This window comes from Ostrea edulis, chromosome 4 (assembly GCF_947568905.1).
Source record: "Ostrea edulis chromosome 4, xbOstEdul1.1, whole genome shotgun sequence".
NCBI classification, from domain to species: Eukaryota; Metazoa; Mollusca; class Bivalvia; order Ostreida; family Ostreidae; genus Ostrea; species Ostrea edulis.
Window position 1 is genome coordinate 65,265,832 of NC_079167.1, and position 24,347 is coordinate 65,290,178.

Consider the following 24,347-nt stretch of genomic DNA (forward strand, 5'->3'; position numbering starts at 1 on the left):
AGCCTTCATAAATAAGTACGAAGACTTCAACTCCCACCCTCGAGACCGGCCCGAGGGTGTTACATAAACTAAGGATTGATGATTTGTGGGCGACGAGGTTTGCTTGATTAAGCCTATGTTTGAGATTTATGATACTTTAAAAAAAAATCTATCCATTTTTGTTGGTTTGATCATATTTCATTGATATAATTAAGAATATCAGAAACGGGTTCTGCATCTTACAAATTCTTCTCTTTACAAAATCAATACAATTGTCGTGTTAAAGATATAAAAAGGGAAAAAAAATCAGTTGGAAACCTTTAAGTATCTTCAATATGAATTTGTTACTCGTGATTAATCAAACTTACATGTGCTCGAATCATAAAGTTTAGGGACTCCAGCAAATATCAAACAATTCATTTCATACGTATACATGGTTCACTGCCTCAAAGCTCAACGTGAGTATTAATAATATTAGGTCATCAAATTCAATGAGTTTATCAAAAAGATAATTTTGTGCAATCGAATGATTTCTATATATATTTGGGAGGGGGGGGGGGTATACGCGTCTTCTTGCTTTCCACATGAATATGTTGTATTAATGACGTTTCTTCTTTATAATGATTAGATGATAATTTGATTAAGAAATATAAAAAATTTGAAATACCCGGGGGCACGATATACTTTAGGCCAGCATATTTCATGAAGCGCGTTACATTTTACTTTCATTTCTGTCCGAATACTCCCAGCTGTTAAAGTGGTCAAGATTCATACGCACATTTTACATCCACGAGAAAATGGCTATCATTTCAATTGGTACATGTTAAGATATTGAAATGCAAATATTGAATAATACGCGGGTGTGTTAAAGCAGGACATACAGCCTTTTCCAAATGAGAAATACCACATTTGGTTAAATTTTTGGAATACTTACCTTGATTCTGAGCTATATTTTAATCGTATAAGAAACAAGTCTCTATTCTGCACTTAGACCCTATAATAAGTGCTGTTAGGAGTATTTATGCCTCCTATGAAAAGAAACCGACCAAGCAGTAACAAATAACCAAACACTGTAATGCAGTTTTGTCGAATATATCATTTATTGAATGACATAGGGTAAATTGTTAAGTAAAATGTATAACAAACCATTCAGGGGGATCACCTGAATAAACAACACCTGCTGAAACATGTACATAGGTGTCAGGTAAAGTGTGATCCCCCTTTGAGACTGACTAGAAAAATACATGTAGTGAAAGTACAATTACAAGTTATAGAGTACATGGAACATGCATACAATATATACATAAATGAGTTAATCCTTGGAGGCGTCCAAAAAATTGCGCCACAAGACCTCACACAAGGAAAGAAAAAAGAAAACAAAAAATAAACAAACCAAATAAAGTAACTTGTACCAGATCCTACATTGTCCTTGAATGTATACACACATTGGGACATCAAATATTTTGCATATGTGAGCAGATCTATGACTTAGGAAATTCAGTTTATCATAATACACACATACTGAAGTAAAAAGGTTTGTTATGCACAGTAAACTATTTAAAGTGGTTAGCCAGCATGGGAAAGCTAAGAAATTGTGAGGGATATTTAGTATATTCTTATACTGGTAATATGAAAGTCCCAATGCTGAGACATGCAGCCAAATGCTGACCATGGCTCTTATGGACTTGATTTTAGGATTTGCTAAAAAGGTAACATTTTGCCCAAAAAATAGAAACTATATGAGCGGTCAAATATGCATGGGTGTTAACGGTACAGGTAGCCAACTTACAAACAAGTACGGAAAGAAGGAAGTTAAATGAAATTGAGCAGCCAAATGCTGGACTCCGATAACGGATGGTGAGCAGCCAAATGCTGGACTCCGATAACGTATAATGAGCAGCCAAATGCTGGACTCTAAATATTGATCCGAATTCGATAATTGTATTATCTATATGCGAACATCAATGAAGCAGTGTGTTTAACGTTGCAATATTCTTATATGCGGAAATCGTGATTTATATTCGACCAAAAAAACAAAAAAAATGCGGAAATCGTGATTTATATTCGGCAATGTTACTATTCATAAGTGAAAATCTATCTTTATTGACAATCTCGTTATTTTCTTGATGTATATCGAGATTTTTTAATCTTGATGTATATTCGAATAAACAAATGGTTATATTTATGTTGCTATGTGTATAAACACATATAATATACAGTTAAGATATCTAACAGAAAAGTTAACTGCGGTATTTTGTATGCATTTTATAGTAAATACAGAATTATCTGCCCTTTATATAACAAAATGTACAGCTGCACAAGCAAGAGCAGTGTTATAAACCGCATTTCTAACCATTTGGGACGATAATCAATTTTACGGAAAGGGAGATCAAAATTTCATGACGAGCAATAAATGAATAAAATATTTTCTTACCGAGGGTAATTGAATTATTGGCGCTCCGGAATTATCATACTCAGGACCGGAGTGAAGCAGAAAGCCAAATGATTTCGGTAAGATTAAGGAAAGCTCAGGGCAAAAGAAAAGTGGTGAGGTGGTGGTGCTCCCCCCTCTGCTGCACCTCCAATTCTACCCCACTCCCCACCTCCAATCCCTCCCTGCACCTCCAATTCTACCCCACTCTCCGCCTCCAATCCCTCCCTGCACCTCCAATTCTATCCCACTCTCCGCCTCCAATCCCTCCCTGCACCTCCAATTCTACCCCACTCTCCGCTTCCAATTCTACCCCACTCTCCGCCTCCAATCCCTCCCTGCACCTCCAATTCTATCCCACTCTCCGCCTCCAATCCCTCCCTGCACCTCCAATTCTACCCCACTCTCCGCCTCCAATCCCTCCCTGCACCTCCAATTCTACCCCACTCTCCGCTTCCAATCTCTCCCTGCGCCTCCAATTCTACCCCACTCCCCGCCTCCAATCCCACCCTGCACCTCCAATTCTACCCCACTCTCCGCCTCCAATTCCCCCTGAAAATATGTATCTTTTTTATTACAGGTTACGTTTTCATAAATCACTCTCTGCACGAGTTTTACGACTGTGTGTCAAATATGAGTATTCTCAGTACCTAAATGATCGTCTTGTTATAAGCTGTCGTCATCAAAGGACAACAGCTCCAAGCGACTAATAAAAAATGAATATGTTATTACTTTAGCTGTGGTGTGCGTAGCTACAGATTAATTTGGACCCATGATTCACTTTCCAAACTAGATGATCCCGACAAAAATGTCGCAGTTGAATCAATATTCTTTGCACTTTACACAGATCCAAACACCCCCATTTCCAGCTTGATCTGAATGTTCATAAAACCTCATTTGATTCTTGTATTTGGCTGCATTCTTCAATAACACTAGATCGCTCAATATCAAAAGCCACATTCTGTCTTTGAAAAGACACCAATCCAGTGATTTAATCACATCAGCATCAGTATAGGGAAGTTGTCCTTGGTGCAAACGTTTACCGTTATAAACGGCGGTGTAAAAGATTAAGCTTAGCTCATCCCGTGTCATCGATTGATAAAAATGGCATATTAAGGCATTGAGCCCTGTGTCTGCTTGGAATTTGTCCAGTATCATTGCTGCAAATGGATGTAGAGCTTCTTGGAACACGAATTGTTTTTGCTAAACTATAATTGATATTTATTACCAGCATTCACCCCTCTCCTCCTCTAGATTAATCGATGATTGTGATATAATCGTCATTATCTCCGGTTCTGTCGACCGTTTTTCCTGATGTATCGCATTGTTTTTCTGTTGCGATCTTCGCCATCCTATGATCTGTACCATCACTTTGATTATACGCCATATTTGGAACAGTGTAATGAGACGAATCCCGAATTCCACCCGATTCGGATATTTCCGGTGCCTTCTCGTAATCAGAAATACGTCCACCTTTGTCGTCTGCTGCTCTTATAGAAATGTCTTGAATGTGCTGATACCTATCCAATATACCATAACGGTTCTCTGAAAATAAATTCAAGAAGCCCATGGATAACAACGCTCACCAGTCAGTTTGCTCGGATATAAATTTCAAGTTTGAAAATACGTTAGGGTATAAACTGTAACACTTCACGCCGACATACTTTTCTTGAAGCGAGTAATTTATTTCTTATGTATACATATATTTACATTCTGTCATTCATTACAATTTGTAAAGAAAACAATGGAAATGTAAATACAGGTATATGTTTACATCGGTTTGTTGTCATTAAATGTCAAACTAAGAACCATGTGAGTCGCATGTCGATTGCCGAAACATTGAATATAACATGCGTCAATTTCACTTGTTTGCCACTTTAAAGGTCATGGGAGACGATTTTCAAAAAAAATTGTTTTGCACGAAAATGTGTTCTTCTTTAATTACTTAACATACGTAAATAAGTCATTCAGAAAAAATCGTAAGGTAACACTAACAGACGCTACAGACCGTCAAATGTTGCTGTGGTGTGAAGTATCAAAATAGTAAGATGACTTATCTCCCTTGCTTGATGACGTCAAAAGAGACCAGCCTGACGCAAATGTGTATTTGTTTATACTAACAACTGCGGGTTTTAGCCGTCAAAATGTTCAATGTGCTTACATTCAACTGTAATGTAGCAAGTCAGGTATTTCTATATATACTTTTGTCTAAATGACCCAACGTTCAGAAAGACTTGGGAGTGAAATCTACACCGAGAACACAGAACTCGAAGTTGTTTGACAATCATTTTACGCGATTACGGGGGTTGATGAGGATCAGTTTCGTTATTGTATTCACTCTACTTTGGCAAAAAACTAATGGGTTTATGAAATTAAATCTTCGACCAGATGCATTTCTAACTATTTTCGACTAGGCTACAAACCAAGGGCAAGCACGGCGAAGACGAGAAAATCCTGCAAAACGTTGACTGTATATAATGACGGTAGACTGCATGTAGTACAGATATTCATAATTTAGTATAAACATGATCTGATTTGTTTAGAAATGAAATTTGACTATGAAATAGTTATATGAAGCTCTTCTGATCAGAATTTTTCTCTGAATACATAAGTAAATAAATTGAAGATGAATAGGTCTAACTTTATATGTTGAAAGTTGCATTATCAGACCCCCCTCCCTCTTTTCTGTTTGATTAAGAATGTTCAAAGCAAATGGTCGAGCGATATTGAAATTACAAGTTTTTATATCAGGTGAAATAAACTAATTTTTACGGTCATACAAGAGTTGGTGTTTGTGTGTGTGTGAATTTTTGAATGAATCAACATGTAAAAATTAAAGCTCGATAAATTTATTTTGTATAAATGAGAACGTTAGCCATTGACTTAGACAGATTATTCTTTTTTCTACGTTTTCTTGTATCCATTTTACTGCCTTCAAATGTAAGTCAGCTAAACATACAGTTTCCGACGGGAGTTTCTGCGTACTGTGCAGATTTTACGGCTAGATGAATTAAGCAAATTATATTTTTTCCATTTGGAAATAAAAGCTACCTGTGAATTTTCTTCAATATTACCAGTGACTTATCATACGAAGATTATTGGTATCGATACAACAACAAACAACAACAACAAAATTATTCAATCTCAAATAAATACAACATGTGTATTGTAGAGAAGTAATTCGTTATATATAATACAATATTGTACATAGCATGCAGTTAATTAACATGGAGGACATAACCATTAAAACTTTGCATAATCTTTTTAAAAGTACAATAACATTTTTACAATTAAGAAGCTGTTTATATTTATCTGGTCTATTTGTATAATATCTAAGTTTTCCAATCTTGATTTTTTGACAGTTTCATCAGTACATTTAAAGATTGATTGAATGTTGTTTAACGTCCCTCTCGAGAATATTTCACTCATATGGAGACGTCACCATCGCTGGTGAAGGGTTGCAAAATTTAGGCCTATGCTCGGCGCTTATGTCTTTTGAGCTTTATCGTGCCAAACCTGCTGTGACATTGGAGCTCGGTTTTTGCGGTCTCATCCGAAGGACCGCCCCATTTAGTCGCCTTTTACGACAAGCAAGGGGTACTGATGACCTATTCTAACCCGGATCTCCACTCATCAACCAAAGCATTATCATTACATAAGGTGCATACTCTTTCATTTCTTGGAATATCTTGTTTACCTATAATCGTAGCTTGGTGCATATAATGTATTGGGTTAGTGACCCGCAGATCCCAAGTTTAAGGAGGAATGCTACACCGGGGAAAATTAATGTGAATGAAACGTGAGGGATATGTACAATGATATTTTGAAATTTGAAAACTTTCAAATTTACTTATTTGGTTTTGATTACATAAACATCAAGCCCCGTATGTTTTCACATTTTGACATAGATTATCTACATGTATTTCACTAACGCAGTTTCTGATATGGAAACTAAACTCTATATATGTATTGCCGGGACGGCTTCAGGATCGTGGTTTGATCACTCGCGAATCTTCATTACAAAGCATACTTTATATATTGATTAATTAGTAAGAAAAATGCACTTTGTGGTTCTTGAAGATACTTTGAACTCTTATTGTGGTCTTGTTGTAAACACTACACTACTATGAAGTCTAACAGAACGGCCGGAGACACCTAATGGCTGGAAGCCTGTACAACCTTTAGGTTTCATAAACGTCTACTTCCGTTCAATTCACTCGGCTGTTTGACTATCGAATCAATTTCATTCTTGTTATTTTCACTTCGTGAATATAAGGAGAATGGAATTGTCTTTTATGAAACAAGCGCCGGTGGAATTATCAGACTTTTGATTACAGATTGTTATCATCCATTTAACAGCGGTTCTATGATGGCTACAGTCTGATTAAAATGATGCCTCTCACTTACTTACTCCCGTAATTTGATTGTCGTCGCGTGGGAAGAATACGCAAGATCGCGACTACTTTTTCCGTCTTGGTTTTAAATTTTACTTTCCCCTTTCAAAGTCTCGTGAGACCCAGAGTATGCGAGAAATTGGGCATGTTGGTAAATAATACCAGTTTTGCAACTTTTGTCGTGATCGATTCACCTGATTTTAACAATGGTGCACTATCAGTGCATTGCAGTAGACTGTAGTGATGATTCAAGAAAGAAACCTAATACGCAGAAATATCCACAAATGATAGATTTTAATGGAAATTATGTGGGATTTTTTCCCACTGCTGTTGGCCAGGAAATTCCCAAAGCTGAGAAGAGCTTGCGTCAAAACATATAGCTTCACGAGCCAAATTCAGTTCATTTTTCCTGTATCCAGACGTTTCACACACCTTTTATTTAAAAATGCTTTTAATTGTGGAATGCACAGGTTAAATCGTCTTCCGATGCCATGTATGAATAAACAAAAAATGCCCAAGATAGACACGCTTTTCCGGACTTCTTTACAAGAGAGTTCCGCTAACTCGGTATTTACGATCTTGCGTATTAGACTAGTCTTTGGACCCTCGTGCTCTTTTAAATATTTTGGCAACAAAACCCGGCTATTAGATCTCAGCAACCTTTTAAGATTAAAAAACCCACCTGATATGCCCAGTGGGCGGATTAATGGATTTTATTTTGCCAAATATTTTCCTCACTTTTCTTGGATTGAATATCTTTTAATACGCACTATAAATTTAATTGATAAAATCAATCGAGGAGAGAAGGGCTATGAACCAGTGCGTAAGGTAGGGAGGGGTCCTAAAAGTACCTGCTAGATGACTGTTGATTGTATCTTGTTTAACGTCCCTCTCCAGAATTATTCACTCATATTGAGACATCACCAAGACCGGTGAAGGGCTTCGAATTTAGGCCTATGCTCGGCGATTGAGCAGTGAGGGTTCTTTAGGGTGCCACGCCTACTGTGACAATGGACATCCGTTTTTAAGGTCATCTCCGAGGTCATCTCATTCACACCTGATGCCGAGCGTTTGGCGATGGAACTGTCACTACCTGTTGTAACGACTTAGGTCTGTCGCGACAGGGATCGAATCCCGGCCTTCCGCATGCGGGGCGAACTCTCTAACCTCTAGGCCACCGCGTCGGTTAGATGAGGACTGTACAAACCGGTGTATAAGGCGGAGCGAGTCCTAAAGTACCTGCTAGATGAGGACTACAAACCGGTGTGTAAGGTGGGGTCCTAAAGTACCTGCTACATGTACATACCACTTTCTTTTTCTATCAGCTGTTGTCCTGGAAGTTCATAGCTGCTTAATCTCTTTCCCATTTTCTTTTTGCTGAAATGGAATCTAAGGATACAGATCTACATTATAATACTGAAGGTCTTGAAGACGACCTTTGCGGCATGCTATATACACTAGAAAAAAATCCCCGCATCTAAAACAGTACTAGGAAGCGGATGAAGTTGAAATCAATTTTTAAACATTTTGTAATTTTTGTACCACAGGCTCTCGACGTTTTGAATATACATGTATACAAAAAAATGTCTTCCTGTGAACAAAATATTCAAATGTGATTTTTTAAAATATATATCTAAAATGTCGAGAGCCTGTGTTTTGGTATGGATAAAATAGCCTCACACATTCAACTTTAAATAGGTGCTTGAGAAGAACAATTTTATAATGATATAGATACATTTCACGTGAACTGATACATATATCTTAAAATGGGTTAACATGCTAGTATTTTCTGTTTTCAATGCTTAAGGGAGGCATCTCCTGGAATGTCTGCGAGTAGGGGGATAGGACCAATAATATGTTCAAAGAAAAAAGAATTGTCATAGGAGTTCAACTCGCGGACACTCCTTTGTGTTATAATGGGATGTAAGTTAGATTGACTGATTCATTGAAAAGTGACGTATTTAGTTTTACTGTGCGCATGGTGCAGTTTGTGCGCATGGTGCAGTTGAAGGCCTAGCTGGTGGATGTCGAGGTAGTAAACCTGGATGTTGGATTTAAGAAATTACCATGAGGGTACAGACGCATAGCTGATTATGGTCTGAAGTGAAGCGCCCGGGGAAGGTATTGGATCCAGCAAATGAAAGGTTAAATCTGATAGAGGGTGAGTGGGTGGTGTTTAGTATTAAATCTGATAGAGGGTGATTGGGTGGTGTTTAGTATTAAATCTGATAGAGGGTGATTGGGTGGTGTGTAGTATTAAATCTGATAGAGGGTGATTGGGTGGTGTTTAGTATTAAATCTGATAGAGGGTGATTGGGTGGTGTTTAGTATTAAATCTGATAGAGGGTGATTGGGTGGTGTTTAGTATTAAATCTGATAGAGGGTGATTGGGTGGTGTGTGTAGTATTATTTTGCTCTTTCGATTGATAATTTTTTTGTTAAGAAATGGAGGAGGGTTTTTTTTAGCACTGTTTTACGAAAGAACTTACGACGAAGACTGAAAAGGTTACATAGTTCTAAAAACTCATCATATTCATTTAATTTGGTGAGATTATACTTATATATATATATATATATATATATATATATATATATACTTTCATTATATAACTAAATTTTTCTTATTCACATTAAATTCACAATTTAATCAACGTAAAGAATAAAATAAAATGACGGAAAACAGTTGATTAGATGATGGAGAACGGTTGATTAGATGACGGAGAACAGTCGATTAGATGACGCAGAACAGTTGGTTAGATGACGGAGAATAGTTGATTAGATGACGGAGAACAGTCGATTAGATGACGGAGAACAGTCGATTAGACGACGGAGAACAGTCGATTAGATGACGGAGAACAGTTGATTAGGTGACGGAGAACAGTTGATTAGATGATGGAGAACAGTTGATTAGATGACGGAGAACTGTCGATTAGATGACGGAGAACAGTCGATTAGATGACGGAGAACAGTCGATTAGATGACGCAGAACAGTTGGTTAGATGACGCAGAACAGTTGATTAGATGACGGAGAATAGTTGATTAGATGACGGAGAACAGTTGATTAGATGACGGAGAACAGTCGATTAGATGACGGAGAATAGTTGATTAGATGACGGAGAACAGTCGATTAGATGACGGAGAACAGTCGATTAGACGACGGAGAACAGTCGATTAGATGACGATTAGATGACGGATAACAGTTGATTAGGTGACGGAGAACAGTTGATTAGATGATGGAGAACAGTTGATTAGATGACGGAGAACTGTCGATTAGATGACGGAGAACAGTTGATTAGATGACGGAGAACAGTCGATTAGATGACGGAGAACAGTTGATTTGGTGACGGAGAAGAGTTGATTAGATGACGTAGAACAGGTGATTAGATGATGGATGTAGTGGATACAAAGAATAGCTACTTATACTTAGGAGTTCAGTTGATATTTTCTTTTGTTCTTGTGATGAAAGGTTTTATCCACAGGTAGAAACATGCTTACAATATTATGATGTTCATTTAATAAAGTTACATTCTTAGACATTGATTCTATTATTTATTTTATGATTACAAAAATTCCGCATTTGTCACACTGAATGTACAACTACATCTGCAATTCCAAGAATAAAATATATTTCCTCTCTAGGGCGCAATAAAATAATTTATATCCGGCTCATGAAATATGTTAGTACGAAAAGGAAGACTCTGAAAGTCCAATAGCCATGTCGTGTTTAGTAATAATTGAATATAACGATCAACCTTTGTATTTGATTATGTAGCTCCAAAGACACGAACAACAACAGAACCAGGGACACGGCCAAAAATCCAGAGAGCAGCAGAGTAGACAACGGGTACGGGTTCATCTCATCAACTGCAAACATTAAAATCTACTGTTTATTACAGCTTGAATTCCAGAGTTGTTAAGATACGCTGTCTGACGTATATCATACCGATTGTTAGGCTGTTCTCGGCACACTGTTTTTGACTACCTATAACTCCATTTACCTGAGCAAAACATAGGGCTCACGACAGGTGTGACCGGTCGACAGGGGATGCTCACTCCTCCTATAGGCACCTGATCCCACCTCTGGTATGTCCAGGGGTCGGTGTTTGCCCAACTCTTTATTTTGCATTACTCATAGGAGTTGTGAGATTAATCACTGTCCGTTATCTTCACCTTTCATACATCAATAAATATGCAGACACTTACAACAAGAGACAGCCTTGATTTTCTGTCTTACACGCGCACTTATGTCCTTTTAAACAATATTTTGGTTTATACAATCCTCAGTGAATTGCAGACCCACGAAATATATTTGCAAAGTTCCATGTTACACGCCAAGAAACGATATGTTTTTCCTAAGGAGTACACCACCAATAATATGAGCTGTTTTCCTTAATCAGCGGGATTAAAATGAATGAGCCGTTCGGACTTCCAATGTATGAATGAGTTGTTATGCCTAATGAATGGACTCTCATTGAACGAAACATTTTGTATAATCGGTAGACCTCAAGGTGCCAAATTCATTGAAGACGGGAAGTGATAAATCCATTAGAGTTTTCTATTGATTTTCAGAATGAAAAGTTGACATATAGGAGCAAACCACAAACGTTGGTACAATGAATCTTTACCCTCCACACAGCGAAGCCCCCTCCATCCGTTCTGACACCCATTCGGGCATAGTCCTTGCGCATCACATGTTGTGTTCGTGTGACAGCGTCCACAGAAGAGTGAACAGTTAAGTCCGTATCTCCCGAATTCACACCCTGAAATACAAGAAGAAATTCCCTTGGCTGTGGCAGAAAATGGAAACTTATTCTACTAACCACGTCTCCCCTTAAAGATGGGTGTGTATCAATTTTGAACTATATGACTTTTATATTTGAAAGAAGGTCATGACCAAACATTTGTGGATTTTTTGGCGGTCATGTATCCTAGAAAACCCATACATCGTCCCCCTAAGCCAGTTCGCGTCACAGCAACGGTCAGCGTGTGTAAATAAATAAACTAACATTTTTATCAACTTTAGCAACAAAATACCTGTCATGTGTCAATAATCTTTCAAAAATTGTATCTTGTGAAATTTCTACAGCCAGATTTAAAATGGAGGTTTACCCAATGACGTCATACCCTGTTTTCGTCCTCTGGAAAGTCCAAGTCAATTTTATTTTATTTTTCTTGTATTTTTTTTTAATTAAAGGCAAAAAAAAAAAAAAAAAAAAAACCCGCCCCAAAAAACCCAAAACATTAAAGAGTGAGATAAAGCTTCTTGAGGGTATATTTTGCAAACTTTATAAGATGAATATGTAAACTCTTGATAACACTGACTATGTAAACGTACGTTGTTCAGTAATGAACGTTGATTGGTTAAAAATTGCATAAGTGAAAAAATGATATAAAACTTCAAACAATTTTTGTCATGTTATATTACATGTAATCAATGTACGTATTCTGAATTGCGAAGAGGACACGAGATGTCATATTCTCTCACAATGACTCTTTTTCAGCAAATGATCCCAACATTCCCCAGCTTGAGCACCAGTCACATTTGATCAACCTGTCTAATAATTAAAATTGAATACACTGTTTTGCCCTCCATCTGTTTACACACATAGAATTTGTCCTTTTCTGGGATCTCCTTTTCTGTTTTCTTTTTAATCTATAATTGTATTTGTAGGGACAGTTCTTGTGGCACAGCTATAGTTGTTGTTACTAGATGTAGGGACAGTTCTTGTGGCACAACTAAGGTTATTGTTACTAGATGTAGGGAGAGTTCGTGTGGCACAGCTATGGTTATTGTTACTAGATGTAGGGACAGTTCTTGTGGCACAGCTATGGTTGTTGTTACTAGATGTAGGGAGAGTTCTTGTGGCACAACTAAGGTTATTGTTACTAGATGTAGGGACAGTTCTTGTGGCAAAGCTATGGTTGTTACTAGATGTAGGGAGAGTTCGTGTGGCACAGCTATGGTTATTGTTACTAGATGTAGGGACAGTTCGTGTGGCACAGCTATGGTTGTTGTTACTAGATGTAGGGACAGTTCTTTTGTTACAGCTATGGTTGTTGTTACTAGATGTACAGACAGTTCTTCTGTTACAGCTATGGTTATTGTTACTAGATGTAGGGACAGTTCTTCTGTTACAGCTATGGTTGTTGTTACTAGATGTACAGACAGTTCTTCTGTTACAGCTATGGTTGTTGTTACTAGATGTACAGACAGTTCTTCTGTTACAGCTATGGTTGTTGTTACTAGATGTACAGACAGTTCTTCTGTTACAGCTATGGTTGTTGTTACTAGATGTAGGGACAGTTCTTCTGTTACAGCTATGGTTGTTGTTACTAGATGTACAGACAGTTCTTCTGTTACAGCTATGGTTGTTGTTACTAGATGTACAGACAGTTCTTCTGTTACAGCTATGGTTGTTGTTACTAGATGTACAGACAGTTCTTCTGTTACAGCTATGGTTGTTGTTACTAGATGTACAGACAGTTCTTCTGTTACAGCTATGGTTGTTAGTAGTTACTATATTCCTGTGATTCAGTATCAACTTTCTTTCTTGGTATATCCATACCCAAGCTCATCTTAACTTGACTATATCTACTGGCACCATGTCCATTAGTTCTCACTGGTACATCAGTCTAGCTACACCTAGTACTGTGTGACTACTGGCACCATGTCCATTAGTTCTCACTGGTACATCAGTCTAGCTACACCTAGTACTGTGTGACTCTTCTCTTTCACAGCTGGATATACATTAGTCATTTTAGATGGGCAATACTGCTAGTACCCTCAGGAGACCTTTGATTTGATCAAAATCAAATAAAACTTCAGATGTAATTATCAACAAAGGGATCTTATTAATCCCAAAACAATGTTTGATTCGTCATTGCAATTTAACCATAATTTAATAACATGAATTCGTTGTGTCATCATGTTTAATCTTCATCAAATCAACTTATTATTAAAGGTAATAAATACATCATAATTAACATTAAGTTTCAATACCTCAGTCAGGAGTACAATTCTAAAACTAGAAGAAGAGGAAATAAGACACACCCAAAACATATTTTTATTTAAAGTAATTCCACCCTCCTGTGATGTCATCAGATTTTGCAAAATCAATGATTTATTTAGATTTATGCATGATAGGAACATAAATTTTGTTGGAGTCTTTTCCGATAGTTATTGTAAAAATTCTTGTTAAAAATGAACTATTTCAAAAGTCTAAATTATAGATGAATAATCAATGATAAGTATAAAAATATTGAATCCAAGGGCAATAACTCTGTTTTCATTGATTTCTTTATCAAGTCGATTATGCAATATGTGTCCTTTATATTTTACAGACATTTTGTATATTTTTGTGAAGAAACAGTTTCATGAAATTGTTACGAATGCTATGATATCGTCATAACAAGTTTTTACGAAATTTTGATAACGTTGTTTAAGGAAAATTGCAATTTTCTGACGGTGATATATGATTCTGTTTATGTATGTCTCGCATCTTAACAAGTGTGATGACCTATATATTTTATTTGATAATTTGTTAGTTTTAAATCTAATTAATGGAAATAAATACTCTTTTTAAACTTGTATCAGATAAAACTGTGAGTATGGAATTACCTTAATGCCTAATTCAACGTCATTAAAATATCAATCAAATAGCAACGTCGATTTCCGTGCAGCCCGTGTGTAACGCTCTTGTTAACTTTGAAAACAGAAAATGTGTTTGGATTAGCCTTATTTTGTAAAAGCGCTCGTGTGATTCAGATTTACAGACAGTAAAATAAATATAATGGCGGTGCATTCGATCGGGAGTTGATTTTTGGGGGCTGTATTATTACATATATAATAATATTATTTATTGTATATATAATATATAACCATGTATTTGTATTGTAATATATTTCATGGTAAAGCCCCACATCTCTGTGATCAATTTGTTCTAAACAATAATAATACTAGAAGTGTCACCATACCTAAGATAAAAGGCAAAGAATCTTCTTGGTTTTTTCCCCAATGCTATCAAGGATTGGAATAATTTACCTTTAGATACAAAAGAGTTGGCAACTAAGCAAAGTTTTAAAAAAGCTGTAAAGTCCTTATTACATGTAGCCAGCAAGGCAAGGGGTATAACCAGATAACATGTACAATTTTGTTTAATACTTATTTTTTAACACTTTAGTATCTTATTATGAAATATGTCTGAAGCTTGTCATTTTTCAACGTATTATCAAAACCTGCCAAAATTCCATTAGCTATAATCATGTAATGTTTATTTTTTTTTGTCTGCTGATCATATCTATAATATAAATATAAGGACCCCATTGGAAATAAGCTAATTTAAGCTTTTATGGGTTATCCTTAGGTTATTATATCATCATATGTCATGTTATTCATACAGTTACTTATTCTTTAACTGTTATAACTACATAGTGCTATAGATTATGCCAGGTTTCAATTTGTTATTTCAAATATATAATCATGACATTCTGTGATATTTCATACCTGAATAAAACAAAATGTGAAAAAAAAAGATATTGCTTGAGGCAAGAGGTAAAAAAAAGACTTAAGGAAAAGGCGAATACTGTGGTGATCTATGATTGCATTACTTGTTTAAAACCCATTTCATCAGATTCCCGTGGGGATCCAGGTTAGAATAGATCCTCAGTACCCCTTGCTTGTCGTAAGAGGCGACTAAAGGGGCGGTCCTTCGGATGAGACCGCAAAAACCAAGGTCCCGTGTCACAGCAGGTGTGGGACGATAAAGATCCCTCCCTGCTCAAAGACCGCAAATGCTGAGCATAGGCATAAATTTTGCAGCCCTTCACCGGCAATGGTGACATCTCCATATGAGTGAAAGATTCTCGAGAGGGACGTTAAACAATATTTAATCAATCAATCAATCATTTCATCAGAAAATTCATGATGTAGTTGTTGCTTCTTCTGTCGACATTCGATACCGGTAAAAAAAATAATGAGGTCATAGAGAAACAATTCGAAACGTGCTGTCCAAAAAAACAACAACAAAAACCAAACAAACTGTGGGGACGATTTTTGGGTACGAACGAATTTAGGGGTTACGACGATACCTTCTTCCAGTCCCGAATTTCTGTGTTTCAAGCCAATCTATGAGAGGGTTCTAAACATGAGAAAACTAACAAAACTATCTTTGGCGATGTGACGTTATAGGGATCACCGGTGTGGACAGCGTAAATGACGTAATATAGAGTCGACATCCGAGTAAAGGACGTCATAAGTTGTAAGAATAAAAAAAAAAATGACGTTTAAGATTGACGTATTGAACAGCAGGAAACTGGATTAAGGATCACACTGTAAAAGATCTTCCAGAAAACGTCCAGAGTGAAGCGGTCCATAATACCCTGTCCCAAGTTTATGTGGGGTGTTTTTCTTTAATCATGAGTTGTAGAAGTTGACTGAAAGTAGTATCAGCCACCCCCAAGCTGTGACTTACTTTCTTTTGCATAGTATGAAGAAAAAGTCATAGCTTAAAAACTATAACAGGATTATTTGAAAATAGACAAACCAAGAACTCTATAATGTTTAAAATAATTTCCCAATTTTTTCAAATACCAAAGAAAATTATAAAATTGCTGGGAACCAAAATCCTTGCAATAAGCAAATCTTCAAGTTATTAACAAATACCTTAGCCCGAAAACTGTGAAAGGAGTTAAGTGAACATTGTTATATTTCCTGCAACATGACTAGGTACCTGTAATTTTGTTTAAAAAATTAAACCAAAAATCAAAATCCTTGCCACATGTATATCTTCAATATTCATAAAAAGGCTCTGTAAAATAAGAAGGTCCTCCCTTAGTCAGACAAATCAGGCACCCTTCATATTATAACTTTAAATTTCAAATAAAATGGCAAAACTCCTGCAAGACATCGCAGTACCAAAAAAACTGAGAGACGGGCGTGTAAAAACTGATTCGTTCTTTGTTCACTGTTCCAATTACATTGCTGGATCCAGTAAATGTTCCATCGAGCCAAAATATTTGCTTCTCCCGAAAATATCAACAGTTGGGAAGTAGAAACTTATAGTGAATTTTTATTCACAAAACTTTTCTCAAATCAACAACATCAAAACGTATGTCACTTTTCGAAAAAGCAACACGATGAATTAAAGTATGGAACGCCATGACTGCCTTATTTGTGTGTGTTTCATGATAAGGTGTTGCTTTTTCGTTATATGCTGTGGTTCTTTCATGGCAAGATGGTGCTTTTTGAGTCGGCTCGCGAAGCGAGATGCTCCTTGCTATCAACGGCGTGCGGATTTACCGCGTCACACAAACTCTCTGTTTATAATCATGCGCGTGCAAATAGTTCTTATTCTTTAGTTGTTGAAATTTCAACACTGTTTGGTAAATATCATTCCTTTCTTATCCATACTCTTTAAAACTATTCCGATTATGATTCTGCGCGACATAACATGCAAATTCTCCTTTTAAAATGTTTTGTCTGATCTGTTTATTAGACAACGTGAGAGCGTATGAATATATTATTTCAAGAACGACTTGTCTAATTTCAACATTGTCACGTGACGTTTTAGCGGGAAAAATATCGTGTGTTTACAGAAGTTGGCGAAGAGACTGATAGTGTGTGTTCACCGAAATTTGTGTTATAGGGCGAAAATATGTACGTACATTTCATCGAAGATTTATGTTATCATGGTTGTTTTCCTGCTATTTCCCCTTGGAATACTACTTTTGACATCAACTCTTCTGCACGAATCGATTCTTTATTTCCGTTGAACCTTCAGGATCAGGTAATTTGATCGCTGTGGTACCTGTATTTTTCATATTTTAAAAAGCGTCACCTCGGAGGAGCTAGATGCCATGCATGGGAAATGGGGTGGTCAATTGTGAGCGTGCTTCAGTTTTGATGACTACAACCTTTGTACTGTGTGCTAACTATTGGTATGTCGCTTCTCATCGGAGATTCACATATTCGCCGGTAATGTTAATTAATTCAATATCGAATATGTGCATTGTTGAAACATACAGATGGACCACATATTCATACTGATTACCTTTTCTTGTAAAGGGGATCAAAGAGAGTGCAATGAATACATTTTCCGATGTTGTGTTAGGAAACAGTATATAGGAAAATCTTTTTTTCTCAAGAATTGTTCAGGGAAATAATGTCATGACAAGTCAATGTTTTGTTTGAATTATGACTCTCAAAATTTCTCTCTAGGCCTAGAGTGTAAATTATCTTTAAGTATATACATTATGTTAAAATATATACCCATAGGCGCCTGGGTCAAGGATATTGCACTATAACGTATATGTAAACAATGGAGGAAATTCGAACCACGAGTAAATATTTCTCTCTGATCTATGGTGTCTCTTTATAGATTTTTTCATGTTCATTATCAAAGAACACTAATTTATCCACGTTTTAAAAAATTTCTTATCCCACTGATTCATAATATATAACAAGACTTGCAACTCAATCTACCCCTTTCCGTACCCCATGAGAGATATTCTCCAAAACATTGACGAGCAGATGAAGAGAGAGTCGACTCTCAGGCCCTTAAGGTCTTTGATTTATTACATGACATGATTCTTACATAGTAAGGTGGTGCTTTTTTATCACATGCTGTGGTTCTTTTATGATAAGGTGATGCTTTTTCGTTATAATGCTGTGGTTCTTTCATGATAAGGTGGTGCTTTTTCAGCATATGCTGTGGATTTTTTCATGATAAGGTGGTGCTTTTTTATTACATGATGTGATTCTGGAAAATGGAACGGAAGGGAAAACGGAAATGTTGTATGTAATAATATGAGGAAGTCAGCATTTCAGAACGGGAAAAGTCATTTCCAGAATCCACCGTTTCATATTAATGCCTATGTATTTTAAAATCATTATAACTCATTTTGAAAAATATTAAACAAACGCCTATGGGTACCCCCCCCCTCCTCCCTATATCCCAGCGTCGTCATTTTCTGACACCCCCTTCCTCACCGATTGTGACAGTATGTTTCACAAATAAAAATGCTAAGTATACTCAAAAAGATTTCAATAAAAATTTAACTTTTCAAATTTTAACAATTTTTTTCTGGCTCCACCTTTTAAGAAACGATTTTATGAACCTATCCATAGAATAAAGGGTTTTCAACAACCCCCATCCCCGAACATAACATTGAAAATTTTCCTCAACAATTTCCCCCAAACATGGCCTAATTTTTTTTTTTATAGATCGAACTAGATATTTTTAGATAAGGAACTTGACTTTGATTTTGGTTCTACACTCAGTATAGTACAGTGTATACATGCATATATCACATCAAATTTTAAAGCGAGCGATCCCAGTGTGTATAAAACGTTTGCCTCATTTGAGATTGATTTATGTATAGTTAAAGTCCTTACATGTATCTTGCGGATAGATGTCGAACCCGAAATAATAGTGATAAAAAACCAACGGATCGAAACAGAATCCTTGTTAACTAAGGTGAAGTTTATGATCGTACGTAGAAGGAATAAACAGACTTATTTCATAATATATATGAAATGAATAGCTTAACGTGTAACAGAGAATTTGGTTGAATTGAATTTAAAAGTCATCTCATTATTAATATAGATAATAAGATACCAGCTGTTATATCAGATATAAACTGCCAGAAGTTCTAATTTAAACATATGTTATTGAGAAACTCAATGGGATCGGGCAACAGGCGAAGCTTATGTGGGCCCTCTCCCACATAGCTACAAAAATGTAGGATTGAATTGCTGCGTTCAGTCTCCGTTAGTTAGAAATACTAAATCAAACACAAGATGTTCAACTCTCCCTGTTGTAAATTAATGAACAACGTAAGCACGTAAATACACGCATACACTGTATTATGTGTAACTACATGTGCGTTAAACAAATGTTAAAGACAACGTCTTTGCCATGAGGAGGGGAGGTATATAAACCCTGTGCCAGACAGTGTGTTCTTTCCATTCCCTTACCTCTGTCACGTATGTCGAGTCTAACATGCCTTTCGAGATTGATTTGAAAATAAATTTTGATGTAAGAATAAATTAATCACATTTAACATTTAATTATTTTCATCATCAATTAGGTACTATATAGCAATAGACTATCAACAAACAGCTCTTCGATATGCGAGGGTTTCCGAGTGATCAGCTCATCATAATGAAATATCCACAGCACAACATGAAAAATCTCCATTTGTTATAAAAACCACCATCTTATAACGAAATACACCAGCATATATTGAAAAAGCTCCATCTTTTGAAAAAGCACTACCTTATCATGAGAGTACAACAGCATATGATAAAGGACAACCACCTTATCATGAAAGAACCACAGCATATAATAAAAAAGCACCACCTGATCATGAAAGCACCACAGCATATAATAAACAAGAGGCCGATGGGCCTAGAATCGCTCTTCTGATACATTGTAGAACTGGCAAAAATTCTCACTAACCATGATTCATCAATTAACAAAGTCAAATAGTACCTGAAAATTTAAATGCAACTGTCCAAACGTAGGTCACGGTGACCTACTTTTGGTCGACACACTGAAGACTCAAGATACATCAACTGACAAGTCAAATAGTATTCAAATACAGCCGTCAAATTCCAAAAGAAGGCCATAGTCACCTACTTTTTGGTCGACACACTCCAAAGACTCAAGATGCATCAATTGACAAAGTTTGATAATTGAAGTCAAATAGTATCTGAAATATTCAAATATAGCCGTCAAAATCCAAAAATAGGTCACGGTGACCTACTTTTTAGTCAACACACTCTGAAGACTCAACATGCATCAACTGACAAAGTTTGATAATTGTAAGTCAAATAGTATTTAAAATATTAAAATATAGCCGTCAAATTCCAAAAGTAGGTCACCGTGACCTACTTTTTGGTCAACAAACTATGAAGACTCAAGATGCATCAACTGACAAAGTTTGATGATCCTAGTTTTCATAGTGTCCAAAATATGCATCTAAAATTGAAAGTGTGAAATTTGAATGTCTGCAAAATTCAAAAATTAGGTCACTGTGACCTACCTTTTTTTATAAATATGTTTTGAGGCTTCTAGACGCATCAACTTACAAGGTTTGATGATTCTAAACCTCTCGGTATCTGAAATAACAACCTAAAATGTATTAATAAATGATAAGCCATAAAATTCAGAAAGTAGGTCATGGTGACATACTTTTTACATGACGCACTTCAAGGTCCCATGATCCATCAACTGACAACTTTTGATGATCATAGGCTCAAAAGTGTCCAAGATATGCATCAAAATCAATTTAATAATAATTACCTGCGAAATTCAAAAAGTAGGTCACCATGACCTACTTTTGAGACAACATGATATTAGGTCCTAAGATGCACCAACTGAAAAAATTTGATGATCCTAGTCCTTATACTAAGCAAAATATCAAAGTTTTAACAAAACAAAATTTAAGGTCAACTTTGAAGTGACCTTGAGACCACACCCTTTGCCCCAGGATGATGCCTTAATTTTTTTTTTATCTACAACCTATCCTCATCCTTATGCATATGTTTGGTGATAATTTGCCCAGTGGTTCTGGAGAAGAAGATTTTTTAGCAACCACGACTTTTGTTTGCATTTACCTAATTATTTACCCTTGTTAAAGGGTCACAACCCTAGTTTTAGTACAAATGAAAGCCCTTGGGCCAAGGATATCCTGTGGCAAATTTGACAAAAATTGGCCAAAAGGTTCTTGAGATATAGCCCTTTTTCCAAAACGTTGACGCACACCGCACGCCAGACATATGGCCATATGATGAGCTCTTTGAGCATTTGGCTCAGAAGAGCTAAAAAGCACTACCTTATCATGAAAGAACCACAGTGTTCATAAAATAAAAAAGCACCACCTTATCATGAAAGTACCACAGCATATGATAAAGAAGCACCTCCTTATTATGAAAGTACCTCAGTGTTCATGAAATAAAAAAGCACCACCTTATCATGAAAGTACCACAGCATATGATAAAGAAGCACCACCTTATCATGAAAGTACCACAACATATTATAAAAAAGCACCACCTTATCATGAAAGTACCACAACATATTATAAAAAAGCACCACCTTATCATGAAAGTACCACAGTATATAATAAGAAAGCACCACCTTATCATGAAAGTACCACAACATATAATAAGAAAGTGCTACCTTATCATGAAAGAACCACAGTGTTCATAAAATAAAAAAGCACCACCTTATCATGAAAGTACCACAGCATATTATAAAAAAGCACCACCTTATCATGAAAGTACCACAGTATATAATAAGAAAGCACCACCTTATCATGAAAGTACCACAACACATAATAAGAAAGCGCTACCTTATCATGAAAGAATCACAGTGTTCATAAAATAAAAAAGCACCACTTTTTCATAAAAACGCCCACAGCATTTATTATAAAAATCTTCTACATGAGAAGAAAAAATCTCTAGCTGTGGCCTTTACCTACAACATATGATAAAAAGCACCACCTTATCATGAATGAAACACATCATATAACAAAAAGCACCACCTTATCATTGATGTTTTATCCATCAACAATAATCATTTTCATTCATATGCCGTTTCGTTATATCCCAGCGAATACACAGTTTCCGAGTTGCCCAATAGTTCTTTCCCTTTGTGGAACTCTTACGCACAGTGAGACGCAAAACATACTTTCGTCCACACGCGGTGATTACAAATGCTTATCGCTGCCTTCATACATTGCCTAAAGTATTTCATATTTGCTTCGTACTTAGATATGTTTGTATTGAACATAGATGCTAATGACAAACGGGATTATTTCAGCTTTTCCATCGTCCACTTTCCATATTTATGTAGCAATACTCCATTATCACCTACACATGGTGTTTATGTCTCTCAACTGATTCGATATGCAAGAGCTTGTTCTGCGTATGTTAAGTTTTTAAATTGAGACTGGCTACTTACAAACAAGTTGATGTTACAGGGGTTTAATCTCAGCATTTCGCAAATTCTATGGTCGTTATAACGATCCAGTTTGCCAATACTTGTCAACCTATCATTGGGTCAAATGCTGTCTGGTGTGTTTCATACCGATTGTTAGGACGTTCTTTATACACTGATTATAACTACGGATTACTCCATTTACCTGATCAGGATATAGGACTCCCGGCAGGTGTGAATGGTCGACAGGGTATGCTTACTCCTCCTAGGCACCTGATACCACCTCTAGTATATCCAGGAATACGTGTTTGCCCTATTCTTAATTTTGTATTCAATATGGGGTTTATTAGATTGATAAACTGTTAACTTTTTTGTTCAATACAACAATTTTAAAAGCCATTTTGTCGTTCTTGATCTGTTGGATCCATTTTGATGTCATCGACCCTATGTTATTTCATGTGTATTAAACATAAAATCAGCTTTAATACAACTTCATATTGTAAACAAAATCCTCTTTATCCATAATAATACTTTTCATGCGCGCTTGCGCAAATTCACCATAAACGTCAATCCTTCATCCTTCATAAATTCACCGTTTTTACCTTGCATTGAATAGACCAGTACTTAGTTAATAGATGTAGATTGGCCAAATTGTGAGATATTACTAATTTTACATAATTTATAACAGTAACAAAATTTTGGTCTGGTTTCAAATATCGAGAGAGCAAAAACCTGTTTAATACGGCAAAACTATTACCGTATTATTGCATTGGAACCACATGTAGGAATAATAATGATAAAAAAGATTGCTTTTTAAAACTTCCAAACTTTTGTCGAGTTATCTAATTACATATAAATTAACTGTTCGGAGGTCTATCATGCGGAATTTACTCCAAACTATTGGGTATCCTGTCTGTTATTTCCAATTAAATATGAACTTCATTCTTCAAAGATTTTATACCGGTAAAATATTGTCCGAACATTTTATTGGTCATACAACCCGAATGTTGGCAATCAGAATATTGTGCATCAGGAGGTTTGGACCTTGAAAAATTACTAGAATCAAAATCGCCATTTGTTTGACAATTTTCTATAATAAAGGTAAAACTCTAGACTAGAAAAAAACATAATAGCGACTCCTTTTACCTGAGCGTTCGGTTACATAGATAAAATTTACATACCGATCGATCCCATGTTTCTGCCTTGTATCAACATCGCTAAAATCACCAGTAAGGAAGTATTTGTAAACACTCAAAGTTATAAATATCATAAGATAGTTAAATTTGGACAGGATGTTATAAAATATTTTGAAATGTGTAGCTGATCATAGCGCGTAGGTTCCAAGAAGCCTTTACATGGTACGTGGCTTGTAAAATCCTTCAAACTACGTCCGCATGATCAAAACACGAGGCGCCATGATCCTTAAAGTATACAGAATTATATGCATTTTGTCTTCCTTATGTAATAATGTGGATTGTATAGGTATATAAACAACTCAACACCAATGGTAGGGTTCTATCAGAGTTTGTATTCTTTTCTAATTAACTCTATGTGTGACACAGGGCCAAATTTCTGGTCAGGTCCAAAATATTCTATATGCTGGTA

General features: G+C 36.1%; 2 protein-coding genes across 2 annotated transcripts; one reads left to right on the forward strand and one right to left on the reverse strand.

Annotated features, from left to right (window-relative positions):
* The first annotated feature begins 1,649 nt into the window (after window positions 1-1,649).
* LOC130053826 (uncharacterized) lies at window positions 1,650-2,966 on the forward strand. Its single transcript, XM_056161428.1, has 2 exons — window positions 1,650-1,688; window positions 2,496-2,966. The coding sequence occupies exons 1-2, from the start codon at window positions 1,650-1,652 to the stop codon at window positions 2,964-2,966; spliced, it is 510 nt and encodes a 169-aa protein (XP_056017403.1).
* LOC125671392 (uncharacterized) lies at window positions 2,793-24,044 on the reverse strand. The gene is made up of 5 exons (XM_048907119.2): window positions 23,924-24,044; window positions 11,430-11,564; window positions 10,557-10,668; window positions 8,111-8,181; window positions 2,793-3,955 (listed from the first exon to the last, which is right to left on the reverse strand). Exons 1-5 carry the CDS (start codon window positions 23,955-23,957, stop codon window positions 3,666-3,668), a joined length of 642 nt encoding a protein of 213 aa, XP_048763076.1. The 5' UTR covers window positions 23,958-24,044; the 3' UTR covers window positions 2,793-3,665.
* Between the last annotated feature and the right edge of the window lie 303 nt (window positions 24,045-24,347).

What these genes read in the sequence shown, in the direction of transcription:
- LOC130053826 (XM_056161428.1), top strand. Translation starts at nt 1,650, where the DNA reads ATGGCTCTTATGGACTTGATTTTAGGATTTGCTAAAAAG. An exon ending in TTTTAGGATTTGCTAAAAAG is followed by an intron (nt 1,689 to 2,495) that starts GTAACATTTTGC and finishes GATTTCGGTAAG; the next exon opens with ATTAAGGAAAGCTCAGGGCA.
- LOC125671392 (XM_048907119.2), bottom strand. Translation starts at nt 23,957, where the DNA reads ATGTTGATACAAGGCAGAAACATGGGATCGATCG. An exon ending in CAGAAACATGGGATCGATCG is followed by an intron (nt 11,565 to 23,923) that starts GTATGTAAATTT and finishes CTTGTATTTCAG; the next exon opens with GGTGTGAATTCGGGAGATAC. An exon ending in GCTGATAGAAAAAGAAAGTG is followed by an intron (nt 3,956 to 8,110) that starts GTATGTACATGT and finishes ATTTATTTTCAG; the next exon opens with AGAACCGTTATGGTATATTG.